Raw genomic sequence first — 21,343 nt, forward strand, 5'->3', positions numbered from 1 at the left:
AGTAGACAACTGAGTGCAGATTTCCAGAGACAGGCTGGGAAAGATAAGGAAAACATCTAAACAAAACGTGCAAGGAAATTGAAGAAAGCAATATGGGTAAAACAAGAAATCTGTTTAGAAATATAAATTATGTTACAGGGAAGTTTATCCCTAAATAATGTTTAAAAAGTAATTTGGGAAAATGTCTAATGGAAGAAGAAGCAGTGAAAAAAAAGATGGAAAGAGTATGTAGAGGATTTGTACAGGAAAGATGATAATATTGAAGGAGAATTTGAAAGGAGAGAATTTGTCGAGGAACCCATGATAATGAAAAGTGAAGTGATATCAGTGGAACAGCTGCCAAAAGGAAAAGTTCCTGGAACTGATGGTGTGTTAGTGGAATTATTGAGAGCAGCTGGTAGTCAATATATTGAATTAAATTTGTTAACAGGTTTGGAGAAAATAAGACCTAGAGACGAAAATATCAATATTTATCACAATTAAAAAAATAAATAAATACAAAATCAAATCCCAGTGATTGTGTGAATTATAGAACCATAACTTTAATTTCACATGAAAGTAAAGTTATGCTGAAAGTGGTCTAACAAAGGCTGGAACCATATGTCAATAGAGAAATACCACAAGAACAGGCAGGCTTTAGGAGAGGTAGAGGAATTAGAGACCAAATAGCAACCATGAGATGGATTATGGAAAGAACAAGAGAATTTCAAAAGGAAGTAGTAAGCTGTTTTACTGATTATAAGAAAGCTTTTGATTGAGTGGATCAGACTGTGGAATGTAATGAGATCAATGGGAAGAGAGAGCTGTATGACAACCAAGAAGCTTCAGTAAAAACAGCCTTTGGAGAGAGACAAATAATGTTTGAGTGGAAAAAGGGGTGTGGCATGGTTATATACTGTCACCCTACAAAGATCCAGCTGGAATAAAGGTTGGTGGAAGAAAAATAAATAATTTAAGATATGCAGATGATACAACCTTCAGAGCAGAAACTAAGGAAAGTGACAAAGCTGGGCTTAATTTAAACATCAGCAAAACAAAAAGTGATGGCTTCTGACAATTTAAATGAATTTATAATATTATTATTATGATGTTATACCTCCAGGGAGTCCAAAGACTCATCGAGGGAGAGTGTGTCAACAGCATCGAATGATCGTTTCCCTTCCAACTACTAACCATGCTCAAACTGGCTTAACTTTTTGAAGCCATTAGTAGCAGAGGCTCTACCAATCGACCAACCTTTGGTGGCTAGTGGGAGATAAAATAGAAATCATTCAAAGTTATGATTTACTAGGATCTATAATCAGAAATGATGGTAAATGTGAAGATGAAACAAAAATTGATGTACTTTGGACATATTATGTGAACTGATGAATCATTGGAAAAGGCAGTTATGTTGGGGAAAATTGAGGGAATGAGAAGAAGAAGACCAGAAAAAGTGTTGGATGGACAACATAAAAGAACTTATCAACTTGAACTTCAATTGCTGAAAGAAAGGACAAGAGGGAGTGGGATGGAGAGTCTTTGTTCACAAGATCACCAAGAGTCGAAAACAACTGGATGGCACATAACAACAAATTCATATTTATCTTAATAAATTAAGATATTTATATTTGCACAATTCCACATTTCAAATTTAATTGTACCCCTCCACTACTTTTGGCTGTTCACTTCCTGTGTTATTACCTTTGGCATTAAGTTCTGCACAAAAAAAAAAAAAAAATCATCTGAAAATAATTAAGAACCTTCTATCAAATTATTTCTTCTCAAGGATGTTAGCAATATTTCTTTTAGAAAAATAAAATGCAATAAGTAAAATTTCAAGCATTTAGTACTTTATTAGTTTTAGATTTGTTGTGCTGAGACAATGCCATAAAGAGTAAGTTTCACCAAAGAAAGTATTGTATTAAATATGAAGCATTCTGTCACCAACAGTATACTCTATGATTCGATACTTACTTGGGATAAGGCTTCCACCCCTGACAATGCATCTGCCTTTCGAGAAAACTGGGCTAGTTTCTGTTCTGCTAATTCTAACCTCTCTTGTAATGCGCGACACTTTTCTTCACTCTATTATAACATAATCCACATTGCATTATTTAGCTTTGAAAAACATGGAAAAAGTATAAGTAAATTATATTCCAAAAATAATAATGGAATTCTACTACTAGTTACATCTGTTACTCATTAATATTTATAATTCAGTTTTTCCGATACTTCAAAAAAGGAGCTTAGTAGCCAAAATATATCAAAAAATATCAAAGTAATAGCAATTATATGGAACAAGGAAAAGGGAGATCTTGCAATGAGTGGAAAAATTTATAACCAATAGTTAATAAGCACTTCTTTTTTCTTCGTCTAAATAAATATAGTATTTCTGTTTTAGTAACTGTTAAAACAATCATAATCACTATTGATGTGAGTTTAGTTCAAGTTTAAGTCAGAAACAACTGAACACAATTCTAATACTTCGTAGTTAGTATACTAAAAGTTCATGCATTTTTAAAAACTTCACATGTTTAATAAGTCAGTTATAAAAATATACTTAACAGTTTCAACAATAACTGTTTGTTGGCACATCTCATAGGTACATCTTTAGAAGAAATAAGAAACTATTACCTTGATATTATACAAAGATTCAAAAAGATCAATCTTCTATTACAATGTCTTTAAATAATTCAGATCACAACTTCGCATTAATTTCTTCTCCCAAAGTCCTCTACTTACAGTCACTCTAGACCAGACAACACCAGTATCATAAGGATGTACTGTAAGTAAGGAAACCTTTATTTCTAATTCCACTTTACATTATAGTTCTCCAAGAGATTAGTTCATTAATTCAATTGGCCAAATGAATTTGGATGTTAAATAAAGGCCTGAAATGGCTTGAAAAATTTACACGTTTGGCCTCTAGAGTAGGGAACTGTATTATCTAACTCATAGCACACCCACAGTACTACAGATGAGTCTCACTTTAGCAAGGACCATTGTAATACTTACTCACTCACTAAAAATTTCTTACAGAATAGGCAAAATGCTATTTTATAAGAAATTCAATATGGTAAACTGTCCATTGTTACAAATCATTCTGTGGTCCCTATGACTTCATTATACTGAGAAATGACTAAGTTATGACAGTTCTTTGTTATGTGGACTTCACTTAAAACTTCAGCTAGTTTTCATTAGTCTTTGACTTTATTTCTGCCTACAACTGAAGGTGACAGTTGAAAATAAATATCAGCATACTGAAAACTAATTCTGAAAAGGCCAAAAGGAGATACTTGTATCATGTCCAAGGGGAAGTGGTCGGGTTCCATGTCACAGCTATTGCCTGCAACTTTTGTTCAAGAACTACATCACTCTTACATTTGGACTGTAACTGGATGTTGAGCATATGTGGGTCAGTAACCATTTACAATCCAGTTCCAAATGTATTTAACTAACTTCTCTTTCTCCTATTTCATTCCATCTAGCCCTGCTCTTATCTGGACTTTACTAGTTCATCAACAACTAAACTGATGATCTGATCTAGATCTAGTAAAGTTATCCTATCATTTTAAACACTTCCTTTGATTTTCTGACAAAAACGAGATCAGAAAAATCCTCAATCAATCTATATATCAAAAAGCCTCCTATTCTTGATGTCATTTCTCTAAGAATACAAATGTGTTCCAAGTAGTCTGCATCTCTGCTTCATGTTGATGTTTTACAACTGCAATCTTATTCTAGTTGTAAAACTTAGATATATTCAAACATATTTTTTGAAAGGAAACAATGAGAAAACCGAATTTCGAAGATCAAATGCAATTTAGAATCTGATGTACATGATGGCTGTTTTATTTATTTAATTTTTTGACATTCATGGTCATGAAAATGTCCATTATCAATTTATTTCCAAGGATAAAACTAAAACCTAACATCTCTGTTCACATCCTCTATAACATCTGTGGAAAGATGTACTGGAGATACTCTCAGAAAATGCACTAGAGACTGGATTCTCCACTATGATAACACTCTTGCTCATTCTGCTTTGGTTGTCCGTAAGAACTGGCCAAGAACAGCAAGCCTCTTGTTCAGAGGTCCTTACTCCACAAGTTTTTAATTCTGCCAAAATACCATTAGCATTAAAGTTATGCAGATTCTATGTTGTCATTGCAATTTAAAAAAAAATAACAAAAAATAAATGCAGAATGCCTGCTGAAATAAAACACCAATCTTCTGCAAATGTTTTGAGCATGAGCACAAAAACTGTGAGTTCATAGCATTAAGTTCACTGCAAGGGAACCACTCTGAAGCAACTGAATGAAAGAGCAAGTTAATGATTTGTGGCAATGAACTGAAATTATCGATGTAGATAATTTATGTAGATTATCTATAATTTCTACTCGAGAGCTTTTAAACTTAAATAAAAAAAAAGCAACAAAAAAACAAGGCATTCATGCAGAGTTTGGTGGCACACAACACATCACTAATCATCCAAACCCAACATAGTACATCGTTAGACTATACAGTTATTATTACTGTTTGTACCTTAACTGTTTATTTATTCATTATTTTCTCTTGACAAATGGAACCATAGTTGTTTCAGAAACTAGTACCATGTTAAAATAAAAATATTTTTCTACCAATTAGTTCTATGTGGTATACATACCAGCCTTTAATAATATCATGGTTTGAATTCTGTTTTGTACACTGCTAGTTTAATGTTTTGACTAATTTCTCTCTTATTTCATAGAAATTCATTCAGTGGCCTCCCCTTCACATAATAGCAAAACAGAATTAGCTTTGCTTATTTTATTGTCTATTCCTGGATTTTTAAGTGGTTCCCACCTGCAAATGGTTATTAGTAAACCTATAGTACATTTGTACCATAAGTGAGCTAAAGATTTTTTTTTTAATTTTATTTTTTTTTAAATTACTTGTGTATTAATTGTTAACATTGCAATACTGTCGTATCTAACATTTTGGTCTTCCAAGGCAATCATGGTCTTCCTCTGGGTATTTTCCTGCTATTTTGGCATCAAACACCTGTTTTGCAGGACTATTAGCCACACTCTCGTGTTCTTGAAAGCTAACAATGTCAAGTCTATTCCTAATATCTTCATTTTTAATATGATTCTGCCATTTATGTCAGCTGTTCACACCCCTAATTTTTCTTAGGACTCTCACATCTGTGGTCTCTAATCTTTGACCAGGTGCTTTATTTATAATCAACTCTCAGATCCATAATTTACAAACAGTTTGAATGCTGTCTTGTATACTGCTAGTTTAGCGTTTTGGCCAATATCTATATTATTCCATATAAATTTATTCACCTGGCTCTCCACCACATGAGCTTTGCTTATTTTGTTGTCTATATCCATATTTAATTTGGATATATTTCATTAAAATCTGTGTCTAAATAGCAGAAATATTTTACTTGTTCTATACATTCTCCATTAAGAATGCAACTAATGTTTTCTATGTTCCTACCTATTTTCATAGTTCTCATCTTTTTACTAATTTTCATGCCAAATTTGTTACAGCTGATATTGAATTTAGTCAGAAAATCTTGAACATTTGCACTGAATGTGTTTAGGAGTATACCTCACCTGCATAAACCAAAGAGCTAAATTTTATATCTTTGTTTCTAATGTCAGGTTTAATGCCACTTTCTTTCATAACATTTCTTTCATGATCCATGTAGGTGATAAATAAGAGTGGAGATAGTGAACATTCTTGTTTCACACCTGATTTTACATTAACTCATCTTACCTGCACCTTCTTGCTGCCGACTTACAACTCAAATACAGGCTATATATTGCTCAATAGAATGTTCCATTTATTCAGTATAATTGTAGCATTCTGAATACTCTTCACACCCTGTCATATGTCATTTCATCATTATCATCCTCCTTTCAGGGATTTAGGCCAGTGGCTTAAATTAGACCTTTTCTGGTCTCATTCCATCTTTTCCTTGGTAGTCCCTGACTTCTATATCCTCCAAATGAGTGGTATAAAAGTATTTTTTATATTTTTTATTTAGATTTTTTGGAGAGTCTCGACTCTCCATTCTTTTGATATGTTCGAATCAATTTAAATGCAGATCCTTATTATATTCCTATGATTTCTCAACAATTTTCATAGAGTGAAAATCTGATCTTGACAACCTTTGTTTGGCCTGAACCTGGCAGGCTCTTCTCCAAGTTTCTCTTCCACAATTTTTCTTAGCTTTCTCTCAAGTATACTTGCATAAATTTTACCAGGAACACTCAGCAGAGAAATTTCACTGTATTCAGCTTTATATTCATCTTTTTAGAGATAGGAACTACTCCAATGATAGATCTACTCCAATCATCTGGAATTTGACCATCTGACCAGGCCCACTGAATTAAAAGTCACTGCAAAATCTTTATACCTCCATATTTGATCATTTCTCATTAAATATTATCTACTCCAGCTGCCTTTCCACATTTCAGCCTTTTGACACCTTTTTTTTCCCCTACCTCAAGTATTGATATTTATTTATATATATATATATATATATATATATATATATTCCTGTTTGACTTTGATTCCTTTTACAGTACTCTTTCCTCCATTTCTATGCTTTACAATAAACTCCAGAACATTTTACTGTATTCCTGATATTTATTTCTATATTCTTACTGAGGTCTTTACATGTTTTTTGTTTAGCTACTTTTATACGACTTAGATCTCATACATTTTTTTTTTTCCTGCAGTCTTTTAGGACATCTTCCAACTTATTTGATAAGAGCTTTAGGTATGCTTTTTCCTTTTCCAGGACTGCTTCTTTAACTTCTTGTGTCCACCATGGTGTACTTATTTTCTATTCTTGCTTATTGTTTTCTTTGTAGATATTGTTCTTTTCAGTGTGATATTCATTTTCATCACACTTAAAAATAAGTGATAATCACTTCCAATTTCAACTCCTATGTATGCTCTTATATCCTGAATTAATCAGCATGAAGATATTGCTTTAACAATAATATAGTCAATGAAGCTTTTCTTACTTGTTGTGTTTTCTCTCCCATGAACTCGTGCAAATCTTTATGTTGGAACATAGAGTGAATAATGTCTTGTCCATTATTGCTCCTCTATATTTTGCTTACATGGTGTTAAATCACACCTGTTAATGCAACTTCTATGAAACTCACAGTTTTCTAATACTGCTTGGAACTCTTTAAAATGCAAGTAAATCTGATTATGTTCACTCCCTAATTGGAAGTGTGAAAGGCATCCCTATTCTTCAAACAGCAGATAGTGAATTTGAATCCCCAATGTGGCATAGGTGATTGCAATAATCTTTTGATGGTGGATAATTTTCATTGCATGGTGTGAGATTAGCATTCTACATATTGGGCATCAGTGGCAGCTTGAAAAAGTACTGTCTAGCATGGTTCGCATATATTTAACCAATTAGCTATTTTATTGTAATAATATTCTACAGATTTCCAATCCTTTGTGGACTGAATTCATTCATTCATATATATATATATATATATATATATATATATATATATATATATATATATATATATATATATATATATATATATATATGTGCACACATAAAAAAAAATCAACAGGGTTTATATTCTAATAAATAAATAAATGTTTCTTACCCATAATTATTTCAATAGAATACATTTTGATTGTGACTTTTTTTTTTAATTGCAAATGTATCAATGTATAAATAAAATAAAACAAAAATATTTTCAAAGTGAGTAAATGAGATTATCTACAAATAAAAAGATAATGAAGTGACTAACCAGTGTGATCACAGGTTACTAATCTGACCAGAGGATCAATAATGAAACTGATTATTTAATTAAAGGTGAAATAATGGATAAAATGTCATGAATAAAAATAAATAAATGTAATAAATGAATAACATAGTAAAACAACTTATGTTTTCATTAGAGATACAAATATTATGCTGATATCAAGTACATTATATTTTAATAATATGAATGAACTTTAAAAATATATTAAGCTGATATCCACTTTGAAAGTTTTAACACGTACCAGTTTCAGCTGTGCTTCTTTATTGGATAACTCTTGTTCTAGTTTTTCATTTAAGTCATGCAAGGAAGTGGATTCTCTCTGAGCATTTAAATATCGTTTTTCCAATGTGGATATTCTCTCTTCTTGGTCCTCTTTCTGAGCATTATTCTGAATAAAAATTAATAATGACAATTCAGATAAATGATAACAGTTCATATTCTATGTTCATATTAAGAAATGTAAATTTCTTGAACTTCTTTCTTCCCTCTTTCCATATAACCAAAGTATATATGCAGTGGTGCAGTGGTACAGTGTATAAGAGTGATATAAGAATGGTTCTCTTGCTATTTTCCCCTCATTAGAAATAATGTATTTTTAAAACATTTTTGAAAAGAAGAAACCAGATGAGTTAAATAATATGAAGATTAACACATATACAGTATAGGATTATTCAATAAAACATCTGGGTACAATTGCAGTTATATACTACACAGTGAGCATGACAATTTTATACTGCTCAGTTTCCAGGATAATTTTGTTTTCTTAAATATGTAAACTTGCAATTATCTATTTTTTAAGGAAGAGCACTTTGAATAAAGGAGAGTAGCAATATTTGTCAGACCTCTGGCAATCAGCCCAACATCAGAACATTACGGCTATGGTTAAGCCCAACAGATCAAGCCTCTGCTTTACTAGCGAAAGGCAAAGCTAGATTATACTAGATACTTTCTGTGCTGGTGAAAAGAATTCAATTTCAGAGAAATGGATGATTTTGCTCAGCAAATGAAACATACCAGATATGTGAAGTGACATAAAAGGAGATTGTCTGGTCTCTAAGGAAGAGTTCTCAGTTAATCTACTGAGTAGATTAACACTTGGCGTGCATCTACTAAAATAATGTGTTATAAACTTTCATCATTTTATGAGTGGGTTTTCATAAAAAAAAATAATAATAATGTGTCATAATCTCAGTTGTTAGCCAATTGGATATGTTTTCACTCACTGTATTTTCAAAGTATGTCCAGAATTCTTTTGTTTAGCAAAAACCTTGAAATTAATTATTTATTTAGGTTGTTTTGTGCATACAATTAAGTATGCACAAAATATAACATCCTAGATCTCACCTATTTTTGTCTAATTTGTCTGTGATGCCAATTATGCTCACATAGTACTTTTCCAGTTCTTCTTCAAGCTATATTTCCTTTCCATCAGTACTTCTTATATTGGTGGTTGCTATCTTCAGTTATTCCGATGTTGGGTTTTGTTCTTCTTATTCCAGAAGTTGTGTTTGAATCTGTTCGAGTAACTGACTTTTCAGTAATCACCCTAGTTTCCTGATGAAAACAGCAGGGGCATTGTTTAACCAGGTGAAGCTCCAGCCAGCATGATATCTCATCATGTGTTGCACTATCATATTATTTGTGGTTTAACACTTTGAGTCCTAGACCTACTGGGACTTAAAGGACCCTATGTCTTGACCATTTTTAGATCTATTTAAAAAATTGCAATGCAGTATTTCTATGGAATATCCAAATAATTATTTTTTGTCTTTTAGTTAGCAACTTTGACAATTAATTGGAACAAAAATTTTAGTTTTACATGCAGTATGGGCTCCAGAAACGGGATGCAAGAAATCAATCTTTTTGAACAAAATAAAAAATTAATTTTTTATTAGTTTCTACTTATATCTACTTCTTTAGTGTTCAAAATTCAACAAATTCAGTCAAAATATTGCTTAGATGTTACATAAATAATGAAAATTATAAATAAAATTTGTGTATTATTATTATGATGATGTTAAATTTGTGTGTTATTATTATTATTATTATGAAAATATCGTTTTACATAGGGTGTACATCACTCTAATTATCCACTATTGGCCACAAAAGTTGAGTGGTAAATTATTGAATTAAGCCATTCAGTTTTTGAAATGCCACGATTTCACGTGCAATCACGAACACGATCCAAATCAAAATAGGATTTGATTCGGATCGTGATCGAATCAAATTTGGATTTCATCACTTCCTCTTGTTCTGTATCACTGTCTGCCCAATCACGTAATTCAGATCCTTCATTATTGAGTATTTCCTCAAGCATTTGTTCTAATTCGCATTCACTCAAGAACCATTTTACACCCTTGCTTTGGTCACCACTGGGTACTGGTCTGTCCATGGTGACAGAGAAATTCAAACCGATCTCTCAGGTCACAAGAAGAGAGTTGTGAATCCCTTATATTGTTCAGATTGGAGCAGCCAGAGTTATGACAGTGCGATGTAATATAAACATGAACATGTGCAAATGTACGTGATGCAGCCAATGGGCAGGGGTTATGATATACTAACATAAATTCCCTTTTCTTTGATAAAAGTCAACCATCCTCATGGATAATGAAGCTGAAGGTTCAAATTTAACTACAGTACAGTCTGATAATAAATTTCAAGCATACAAGAGTGGTCTGAAAAGTTCTAAGCCTCGAATAGATGGCAACACTACTGGCAAGATTTTTCCTTCTAAGTTGGTACATCTGTCAGAAACATCCATGTGAAATTGCAAGTCATTCTATCAAGTAGTTTGTTTTATACAGCTGTCTGAAACAAAAGTGTTGTGTATCCCTTGAAAAGGATAGTATCGTGCGGTTATAAAGTTCTTTGTAAAAGAAGGTTCAAAGGCAAAAGAAATTCATTTGCAGTTCATAAAAGTTAATGGGCACCCTTCTCCTTCGTTTTCAACAATTAAGAAATGGGCTGCTGAGTTTAAATGTGGCCGTCCCAGCCTTGAAGATGATCCATGTGAAGGACATCCAAACACCAGAAATCATTGATCACGTGCATGATATGGTATTGGATGACCAGCGAGTCAAAGTGCGTGAAATTGCTGAGACTACGGGAATTTAATTTGTAATTCTTATGGAGAATTGCAAATGAAAGAACTTTGTGCAAGATGGCTGCTGTGCTTGTTCACAGCAGATCAAAAATGCACTTGCATGAAATCTCTGAACAGTGATTGGAGCGTTTTAAAAAGAATAAAACTGATTTGGTGATTCGATTTATTACTATGGATGAGACTTGGATTCACCATTACACACTAGAATCCAAACAGTAGTCAAAACAGCAGCCAGTTGTTCAGCACCAAAGAAGACAAAGTTGGTTCCAACAGCAGGAAAGGTCATGGCATCAGTGTTTTGGGATGCTAAAGGCATTTTGTTTATTAATTATCTTGAAAAGGTTAAAACAATAACCAGGAAATATTATTCCAATCTTTTCAGACTAAACGAAAAAATTTGTCAGAAAAGACACGGTTTGCAGAAGAAAAAAAAATCATCTTTCATCAGGACAATGCACTGCCCACAAAGGTGTTTTGGCAATGGGAAAATTAAGGGATCTGCACTATGAATTGTTGGAACATCCACCCTATTCCCCAGATTTGGCTCCCTCTGACTTCTATCTCTTCCCAAAACTAAAACTCTTTCTTGCTGGTCAGAGTTTTTCTTTGAATCAAGAGGTAATTGCAGGTGTAGAGGGATATTTTGCAGATCTTACTGAGAGCCACTACAGGGACAGGATAATGCTGCTGGAGAGTTTTAAGGGAGATTATGTTGAAAAATAAAAATAATTTTGAAATTATAAATTAGTTTTTCATTGTTAGGCCAAGAATTTTTCATTGTTAGGCCAAGAACTTTCCACCCTCGTATAACTGGATTCAGGATTGGCTGTCTGATAGGTATCAGAGAGTTGTGTATGGTGGGGCAGTTTCAAGGAAGCAGAGGGTTACAAGTGGGTTCACACAGGGCTCAGTACTGGGACCTATATTGTTTAACCTTTATATCAATGACATTATCAGTGGATTCCAAGGGGATATTCAGTTGTTTGCAGATGATGCAAAGCTGGGAAGGATTATTAGTAATAGTGCAGATGCAGCAGTCCTGCAAGAGGATTTGAATAAGCTAGATAGATGGGCAAATGAATGGGATAACGGTTTAATGCAGCAAAATGTAAGGTCTTGGGGTTTGGGAAACATCGATGGGACACTGCATACTCTAGGGAGGAGTTATACTGGAGGAAGTAGGGGAGACAAGAGATCTGGGGTTGATGACTAATAGAAACCTGAAATTTAGGGGACATATTGCAAAGGTGGTGAAGGTAACACAGAGGATTGCTGCAATAACGAGAAGGACGCTGACCTGCAGAGATAAAACAGTTATCATTCCGTTGTATAAGACCCTCATCAGACCACACTTGGACTATTGTTCTCAGATTTGGTCCTCAGGATTTGAAGGGGATAAATTAACTCTGGAAAGGGTACAAAGGCAGATAACAAAGATGGTTTCAGGACTGTAGAATGATAGTTATGAGGATTGACTGAGGGAATGTGGACTGCAGAGTTTGGTGCATAGAAGAAGGACAGGTGATATAATTGAGACTTTTAAACTGTTGAGAGGTGGTTACAGGGTTGACACTGGGGAGTTCTTTTGCTTGGTTGAACAGCGGGAAGGAGTGATGACAAGAGGCCATCCCTGGAAGCTACGAAAAGAAACTGTGAGCAAGAGGGTGAGGAATGGTTTCTTTGCATGGAGGGTGGTTGAACCATGGAATGCATTGCCTGATGGAGTGGTGAGAGCGAGAACGGTCAATGCGTGGTATGATAGACTTTGTGTTTCTTAGGGGGGGGGGGACCTCCCCTCGATGAGTCTTGATAAACTTTGTATTTCTTAGGAAGGACCTCCCACGATGAGTCTTTTGACTCCATGGAGGCCTGAATAATGATAATAAAATAATAATAATATTATTATTATTTTCGGCATTTTTAATTTAGCGATGTAAATATACATCGATGGGATTCTGGGTTCATACGTGATTGATGTATCTTTACATCGATAAGGCTCAAAGTGTTAAGTCAAAAGAGTACAATCTGGTATTTATTCAATACTCAGTGGATATTTACTTAAAGGTGATGTGGATTCCTCCCAGTTTGACCCTTAAGCAATCCCATACTGTAACTAGTATAGTGTATACTGATGTACCCCAGTGTGTGTGTGTGTGTGTGTGTGTGTGTACATACAGTATATTATGTATGTTTTCCTAATGATGATATGATTTTGTTATAAATGTTGAAAAAGCAAGTGTAATTTTATTCTTAGCTGATGTCAAGTAAGTGCTCTAACATGATAGTTTGCCTCTATAATCATACACAATGTATTCTGAGATCCCTCGTCTTGCTAGTTTCTTGGAGCAAAAGATCATCAATATCATGTGCCATCCTAAATCGTTTCAACTGAAAGTACTTTACATTTGGTAGAAATGAATTGGTATCTATTATCATTTATCCATTGCACTAATCTATAGGTAAATAGATTCAGTTCTCTTGCTAATGCACATATCAGAATTTTTCGCTGTTAACCTGCTTACTCAACATTACCAGCATACAAATGGATATCTTTCCCCAATCCTTTCCTAATATCATTAATATCCAAATTTAACAGGAATGATTCACAAGATAGCAATCTCTTATATATGATACTAGTTTATTTTCCATCCCTGATCTTTCCCATTCAGCCACTGACAGTGAGTCTTCTGTCCGATGCCTTAGTAGAAATCAGTAATACCAGTGTATTCAATCTCTTATTATTATTAGCACCAGACCTCCATGGAATCAAAGAGTCATTGCAGGAGGCAAACACAGCCGCACACAAAGACCATCAAAGTGTGCTTTAAACTCATTCAATACATCAATGTCAGGCAATGCATTCCATTCACCAAAGTGGAATGTGTTGATTCCACTCCATGCACTGGTGTGGAATCTGCAAAGCAAAAGTCCCTGTGCACATCCTCGGTATACAGCTTCCAAGTATGTCTCTTTTTCTATCCCCTTCTCCCATTCTATGAAAAATTTCTTCCACATTAACTGGTAAAAAACTCTTTACTAACTTAAATTTCTCAATCATATCTCCTCTCTTCATATTCACAAGGCTTTGCAAACTGCATTCCCTTCAATCTGTGCAAACACATGCCCCAAAGACCAGTTATGACCTTAGTATTCTCTGGACGCTCTTCAATATATCCTTATCACCATGAAAACCAGGTGACCAAATCTGTGCACAATAATCCATATGAGGCCTCATCAAAGTCTTCGTCTTCTTCCTTTCCAGTAATAGGCCTAGTAGCCTGTTACAGTCTCTTCATATCTTTTGAAAGGCCATCCTTTATTCTTTCTCCCTTGAGATCGATATCTCTGTATCTCTCTTGGGAGACTTCTTTCACTCATTCTTTCTGTGTGTTGTCTCCATCTCGCTCTATAAAGATCAATGTAGTCTAAAACACATCACCTCAAGTTCCTTTAAGATACTGTTATTTCTTTTGAAGTCTAATCTACTATATCCAGCTCTTTTGTGCATGAATCTCATTTCAGAGCTTACCAGTCTTTTTCTGCTTGAGTTATGGTCCAGGCTTCTGAACCATATGTTAGGATAGGTCCTGCTATTGAGTTATGGATTCTTATTCTTGTTTTCTTGCTTATTAAATTTGGATCGAATATCTGATTGATAGTTTCCGTTATTCATATATAATTAGTTATTTTATGTTCCATGTCTTTCATAAGATAAGTGGCAGCTTAGATATTTAAATATATTAACCTATTGTATAATATCATTGTTGATGCAAATTTCGCTTCTAATTAAGTCTCAGCCTTTAAAATGCCATGACTTTAGTTTTGGAAGTGGATATTTCCATATTGTGTGCTTTTACTATTTCATTTAATGAAAAGGCTGCTAGGTTAGGTTAGTGATCACATATTCAAGTAGGATAGACGACCTACGGACACATGAAGTTAAAGGTAGCAGATAGAAGCCAAAGTAAATATAAGAAAGTAAATCATGCAAAGAATAATATAAAGGATAAAAAAAATTATAACACAGCTGATATTTTCAATGCTTCTGCCTATTTTCATTTTATCTTTGTCTTGTTATTGCTGACCTTCATATCATATCTATCACAACAGTTATTCATTTTAGTCAGGGAATCTTGCAAACTTGTAGCAGATTTATTTAGAAGTATAACATCATCCGCATAAAGCAAAGAGCTGAAATTAACATCTCCAATTTTGATATCATGTTTAATACCACATTCCTTCATAATGAGATCCATATAGATAATGAATAACAGAGGGGATAATTTACATCCTTGTCTCACACCAGATTTAACATTAAACCATCTTCCTGTAAACCATCTGCTGACTTACAACTCAAATAAAGACTAAGTATTGTTGATATAATGCCCCATTGACACCATATAATTGTAGCGTATTGAATAGCTTCTCTCTTGGCATCTTGTCATATGCCTTTTCCAAATCAACAAAACTTAAATACAGATCTTTGTTATATTTCCATGGTTTCTTGACTATTTGTCGTAAAGTGAAGATCTGATCCTGACAGCCTCTATTTGGCCTGAATCCAGCTTGTTCTTCCACAATTCTTCTCAACCGTTTCTCAAGTATACGTGCATAGATCTTGCCAGGAACGCTCAGTAGGGAAATACCTCTGTAATTCTCACATTCAGTTTTATTTCCTTTTTATATATGGGTATTATGAGAGCTCTACTCCAATCATCGGGAATTCGTCCCTCTGTCCAGGTTTTCTGAACTATGCAGTGCAGCCACTGTAAGACTCTTATACCACCATACTTCAGCATTTCTGGTCGAATATCATCTACTCCTGCTGCCTTTCCACATTTCAAGCCTTTGATGGCTTTTTCTACTTCAAGTATGGATATGCATTCCTGACTGCATGTCTGGTCAGTGTTTTTTACCGCTGTGCTGTCATCACTGCTTGTTTCATTTAGAAGTTTTTCAAAGTAATTACTCCATACTTCAAGGACATCTTTTTCTCCAGTTTTCATGTCACCTTTATCGTCTCTAACTCCTTTTACAGCACTCTTTCCTCCATTCTTAAGCTTCTTCAACAACCTCCAGAATATTTTGCCACCTTCTTGATATTTATTTTCTATATTCTTGCAAAAGTCTTCCCATGAATTTTGTTTAGCTAGTTTTACATAGTGTTTAGCTTTCTAACATTTGTCTCTGTATTCTCTAAGAGCACAAGCTGACTTATTTGCCAGGAACTTTTGATATGCTTTCTTCTTTTCCTTCACTGCCTCTTTAACTTCCTGTGTCCACAATGGAGTTCTAATTTTTCTATTCTTGCAGACAACTTCACCACATGCCTCTCTAGCAGAATCAATCAGGGCTTTCTTCAAGGCCTGCCACTGAATCTCCAAGTTTTGGAGATTGGAGATGTGGATCAGTACAAGGCTCAAGCTAGGAAGGTTACCAGCATAGTAAGAAAAGCTAAATCAGATTATGAGAAGACCTTAGCCAAAGAGATCAAGGGTAATCCCAAAGAGTTCTTCTGCTATGTGGCAAGTAAGAGGAAGAATGACTTCGGAAGGATAACCTTAGTGGGTGCTGATGGTATTGAGGTGACAAAATCAGATGTAATAGTCGAGTTACTGAGTGATCACTTCTCAAAAGTCTATCACCCAAGTGAGGATATCTCTATACCTATAGCAATACCTAATGTGAGAATTGAAGCTAAAGAATCAGAGGTATTAAATATATTGCGAAACTTAAATGCAAACACTGCGGTAGGCTTAGATGGAATATCAGCTCGGGTGTTGCGTGAATATGCAAATGAATTGCCAACCCCTCTTACCTGGATATTTAATTTAAGTTTGAACTCTGGTATGGTCCCTAGGGAGTGGAAGTTAGGCAAAGTGGTTCCTTTGCATAAGGGTGGCTCTAAAACTGCAGTATTGAATTACAGACCAATCACCATCTCAGGAGTAGTGGTAAAAGTATTGGAAAAGTTGGTTAAAGACAAAATTCAAGAATGGGTGGATCAGGATATGATACTCTATAGAGGCCAACATGGTTTTGTTAAAGGTAGATCCTGCCTTAGCAATCTATTAACTATCCATAATAGAATAACATCAGAGTTGGACAAAGGAACTGGCTACACAGTGGTACTTCTGGATTTTGCTAAGGCTTTTGACAGGATACCCCATAGAACACTGTTACGCAAATTGGAGCAGATGGGAATGGATATTAAATTGGTGATATGGATAGGAGAATGGCTCAGAGAGAGATACCATAAGGTGGTGTATGGAGGAGCCGAGTCCAGAATGAGGCAGGTGACCAGTGGTGTGCCTCAGGGCTCTGTGCTTGGGCCAATGTTGTTTAATTTGTATATAAATGATATAGGAAACGGCTTAAAGGGAGATATTCAGTTGTTTGCTGATGATGCAAAGTTGTGTAGTGCAATAAAAAATCAAGCTGATGTTGAAAGTTTGCAGGAGGATTTAAATAAGCTGGTAAAATGGGCAAAAGAAAATGGATGTCAGTTCAATGTGGAAAAGTGTAAAGTCTTGCATTTTGGGATTAAAAGATTACCAGCTGTGTACTACATAGATGGAAAGGTACTCCAAGAGATTGATGAGGCTAGGGACTTAGGGGTATTGGTAGATAAGGAGATGAAGTTCAGAGGACACATTGCTAAGGTGTCCAAGATTGCACATAGGATTACTTGGTTGTTGAGGAACACACTGACATCCAGAGATAAAGAGGTTATTATTCCCCTTTATAAAGCATTGATACTTCCACATTTGGATTACTGTGCTCAGGTCTGGTCACCTGGATTCCTTGGAGATGAGGAGGCTGTGGAGAGGGTTCAGAGAAGAGTGACCAAGTTGGTGAGTGATATAAAAAATGCTCCCTACATTGATAGATTGAGAGCTTGTGGATTGCAGAGATTGGTTGATAGGCGAAGAAGAGGGGATATGATAGAAACATTCAAATTACTAAAAGGTTTTTATAGGATTGATGCAGGGGAAATGTTTCAGCTGTGTGATAGTGATGGAAGAACAAGAGGTCATCTCTGGAAATTAAAGAAGAGTGTGGTTAACAAAGGTGTCAGAACAAGGTTTTTTGCCTGGAGGGTGGTGAATGAGTGGAATTCATTGCCTGACTTTGTTGTGAGCTCTTCATCTGTAAATGAATTCAAGAAGAGATATGACAGATATTGTTTTGCTAGTTTGGGTCTCCCGCGATGAGTCTACTGACTCCATGGAGATACCCGTAATAATAATAATAATAATAATAATATTTTAGTGTACAGTTCACATCTCAGAGCTGCTCAACTTTTATTCGCTTTAAAACTTTCTTACATGTTATTCTTTTCAATATGAAATTCAATTTTATCCTGCTCAAGACTAAATAGTGATCACTTCCAATTTCAAATCCTTTGTACACTCTGCTGTCCTGCAGCAGGGAGAAAACATCACTATCAACAATAATTTAGTCAATGAGACTTTTGTTATTCCTTGCCTCTTCTCTCAATGTGAATTTGTGCACATTTTTATGTTGGAACATGGTGTTAGTAATAACCAGTCCATGTCCTGAGCAGAAATCCAACAGGTATTTGTCATTATTATTAGCTTTGCTCTTTTCTCTAAATTTTCCCAAAATATTTTTGTATGTCTCACAATCATTTCCTGCTCTGCTATTTAGATCACCAACAAGGACCAACTTTTCCTTTTTCATTGTGTCAGTTGCTTTTTCTAAAGCCTCAAAAAATTCCTCCACTTCTACCTTAGTAGAACCTTCTGTGGGACCATAAGCACAAATAAGTCTCATTGTCCAGTTCCCCATTCTCATATTTGCCCACATTACTCTACTTGAGACTGACTGCCATTCAAGAAGATTAACCTCGTATTTTGTGTTGAATACTATGGTTACTCCTTCTTTTCCTTGACTGTCATTGCCTGAATATAACATTTTGTATTTATTGCTCAGAAAGCTCTCACCAGTTTTTGTCTTTTTTGTTTCAGTGATGCCTATTATGTCGATCTGGTACTTATCTAATTCCTCAGCTAGCTCCATTTCTTTGCCATTCAGGCTTCTTATGTTGATAGTACTACCAATCTTTAACTCTGGTGATGTTGAGTTGGGGTGTGTTTTCAGATTTGTTCCAGTAGCTGATTTTTTGCTGTTCGCCCTGGCGAAAACAATGGGGGCCTTGTTTAACCGGGCGACGCCCCAGCCGGCATGAAATTTTGTCATGTTGTATCATCATTTTTTTTTATTTTGGTTTAACCAATAAGAATACAATTTGGTCGGCTAAATCCCAAATTGCCAGCCCATCCTCGTTCATTCAGTATCCAAGTAGATACCCAACAGGGTGCACCACGAGAAGGTGAGGATTGGACATTAGGTCAGAAGCTCTGGTCAGTTCTTTGCATTCATTTAAAGGCTATGTGGAGGTCTGCTCTCAGTTATACAGCTTTGACTCTTAAGCACCCTTAATCGATGAATTGGGTCTAAAAATTGAATTCTCTTCGTTTTTCTATCAGGAGCTTTAGAGTGGAAAAGGTGTCAGTGCAGTATCTGCCTTCACAGAAACCATTTTGTTCCTCTCTAAAAATATTTTCATAATATTTGGTTAATTTAGTGTTTAAGAGACTTGAATATATTTTATATCTGGTGCTTAAAAGATTGACATTCATTAATAATGCCTTTTTTTGACAAGGGGACAATCATAGCATTTTGATTGTCTAGTGGGAACTGGCCATTTAGGATCTTATTCCTGAATTCTAATAGTCTGTATCTGAAGTTGTCTTTGAAAAGTTCTATATTCATATCATCTTCTCCTGGGTTTGTATGGTTCTTGGAATGTTTTTTTTTTGTTATTTTAAGAAATACTTGCAAGTATTTCTTAAAATAACAAACCATTATAGGCAGTATGCATCAGTTTCACTTTTGGTCAATTCTTCATAAGAACTCTTTCAACTTTGAACATACAGAAAGGCTTATGTGTTCATCGTATATGTCGATTAATTTTAACAGTATAGATGAGAACACAGACTGATACGAAAATAACTATTTATTAACTTATTGCTCATATTTCACTGGTATTCTATCCAGCATCTTAAGAGTACAAAAAAAGTTTGTTTCAGCATGCGAAACAACAACAATGGAACTAATTTGAACAATTGTAACATACAACACAAAGACTAAAGTCCTAATTAGGCACCATCTATGTTGGAAAAAAAAAAGAGAAAAAGCAGCTATTAATTTAGGTCTTAAGATGATGGGCTCCCAAATCTTTGGCAAATTTATTCAGCCATACTTGTTCAAGTTTGGAGTATGTTTCAGGGCATCTGTTGATTCCAAGAACAATCGCTCTGACTTTATAACTTCTGTGTAGTACTTTTTTTTTTTTCCCAATCGATCCTGTGTGCAATGGTATCCAAGGCATGGTCTGCTAGACCCAACTTGCCATAATGATAGCGCCAGATGTATTTTTTTATGTTCAGTGAGGCAGATGTCCACAGGCTCGATCACATGAACAGGGCACTTCATAGATTCCTGGATGTGATAAAGAAGAGATTCTATCCTTGAGTGAACGGATGAGAGTTGCCAACATGGTTTAAATACAGTACATAGTTGATGTCTATTAATCACTCTAGATATCTTTTCAGATGTGCCTTTAATGTTTGGGATGGTGACAGTTTTGTTATATGTCAAATTGGCAACTCTCATCCATTCACCCAAGGACAGAATCTCTTCTTTATCACATCCAGGAGTCTATGAAGTGCCCTGTTCATGTGATCGAGCCTAATATGGACAGACAGGAAGAACTGTGGACATCTGCCTTGGTGAACATAAAAAATACATTCGGCACTATTGCTATGGGAAGTTGGGTCTAGCAGACCATGCCTTAGATACCACTGCAAACAGGATCAATTGGGAAAAAATAAAAGTACTGCACAGAAGTTGTTATAAGTCAATGAGATTGTTCTTGGAATCAACAGAAGCCCTGAAACATACCTCAAACCTCAACAAGTATAGCTGTATAAATTTGCCAAAGATTTGGGAGACAGTCATTTTAAGACCTAATTAATACCTGCTTTCTAGCAATGACCCCCCCCCCAACATAAATGCTACCTAATTAGGACTTTAGTCTTTGTGTTGTAGATTACAATTGTTCAAACTAGTCCTATTGTCATTTCACATACTGCAACAAACTGTTTTTGTGCTCTGAAGATGCTGGATAGAATACCAATGAAATATCAGCAATAAGTTAAAAAATAGTTATTTTCTTATCAGTCTGTGTTCTCATCTATACCATTAAGATTAATCAACATCTTCCAAATTTGTCTGAATGATTGTTATAGACATAGGAGAACTGTTCAATTTTTCCATTAAATGCTTTAGCAGCTGACTAAATTTAGTGATTCTGCTAACATTAGTTAGCAAAATCACTAAAAATTCGACTGATCTTTGGGCAAATATT

General features: G+C 34.8%; 1 protein-coding gene across 10 annotated transcripts in view; it reads right to left on the reverse strand.

Annotated features, from left to right (window-relative positions):
- LOC150092673 (liprin-alpha-1-like) overlaps window positions 1-21,343 on the reverse strand; it is a 778,236-nt gene that overhangs the window by 325,356 nt on the left and 431,537 nt on the right. For all 10 annotated transcript variants that reach the window (XM_090414522.1, XM_090414524.1, XM_090414523.1 and 7 more), the window contains exons 7-8: window positions 8,026-8,172; window positions 1,957-2,067 (exon numbers count right to left, since the gene is read on the reverse strand). In XM_090414522.1, the coding sequence (XP_090270648.1) occupies window positions 1,957-2,067; window positions 8,026-8,172 (258 nt within the window). The remainder of the gene's footprint in view (window positions 1-1,956; window positions 2,068-8,025; window positions 8,173-21,343) is intronic.

This window comes from Typopeltis vanoorti, chromosome 25, assembly GCF_054136105.1.
Source record: "Typopeltis vanoorti isolate ZY-2024b chromosome 25, IOZ_Tvanoo_1.0, whole genome shotgun sequence".
In the NCBI taxonomy this organism is placed as follows: Eukaryota; Metazoa; Arthropoda; class Arachnida; order Uropygi; family Thelyphonidae; genus Typopeltis; species Typopeltis vanoorti.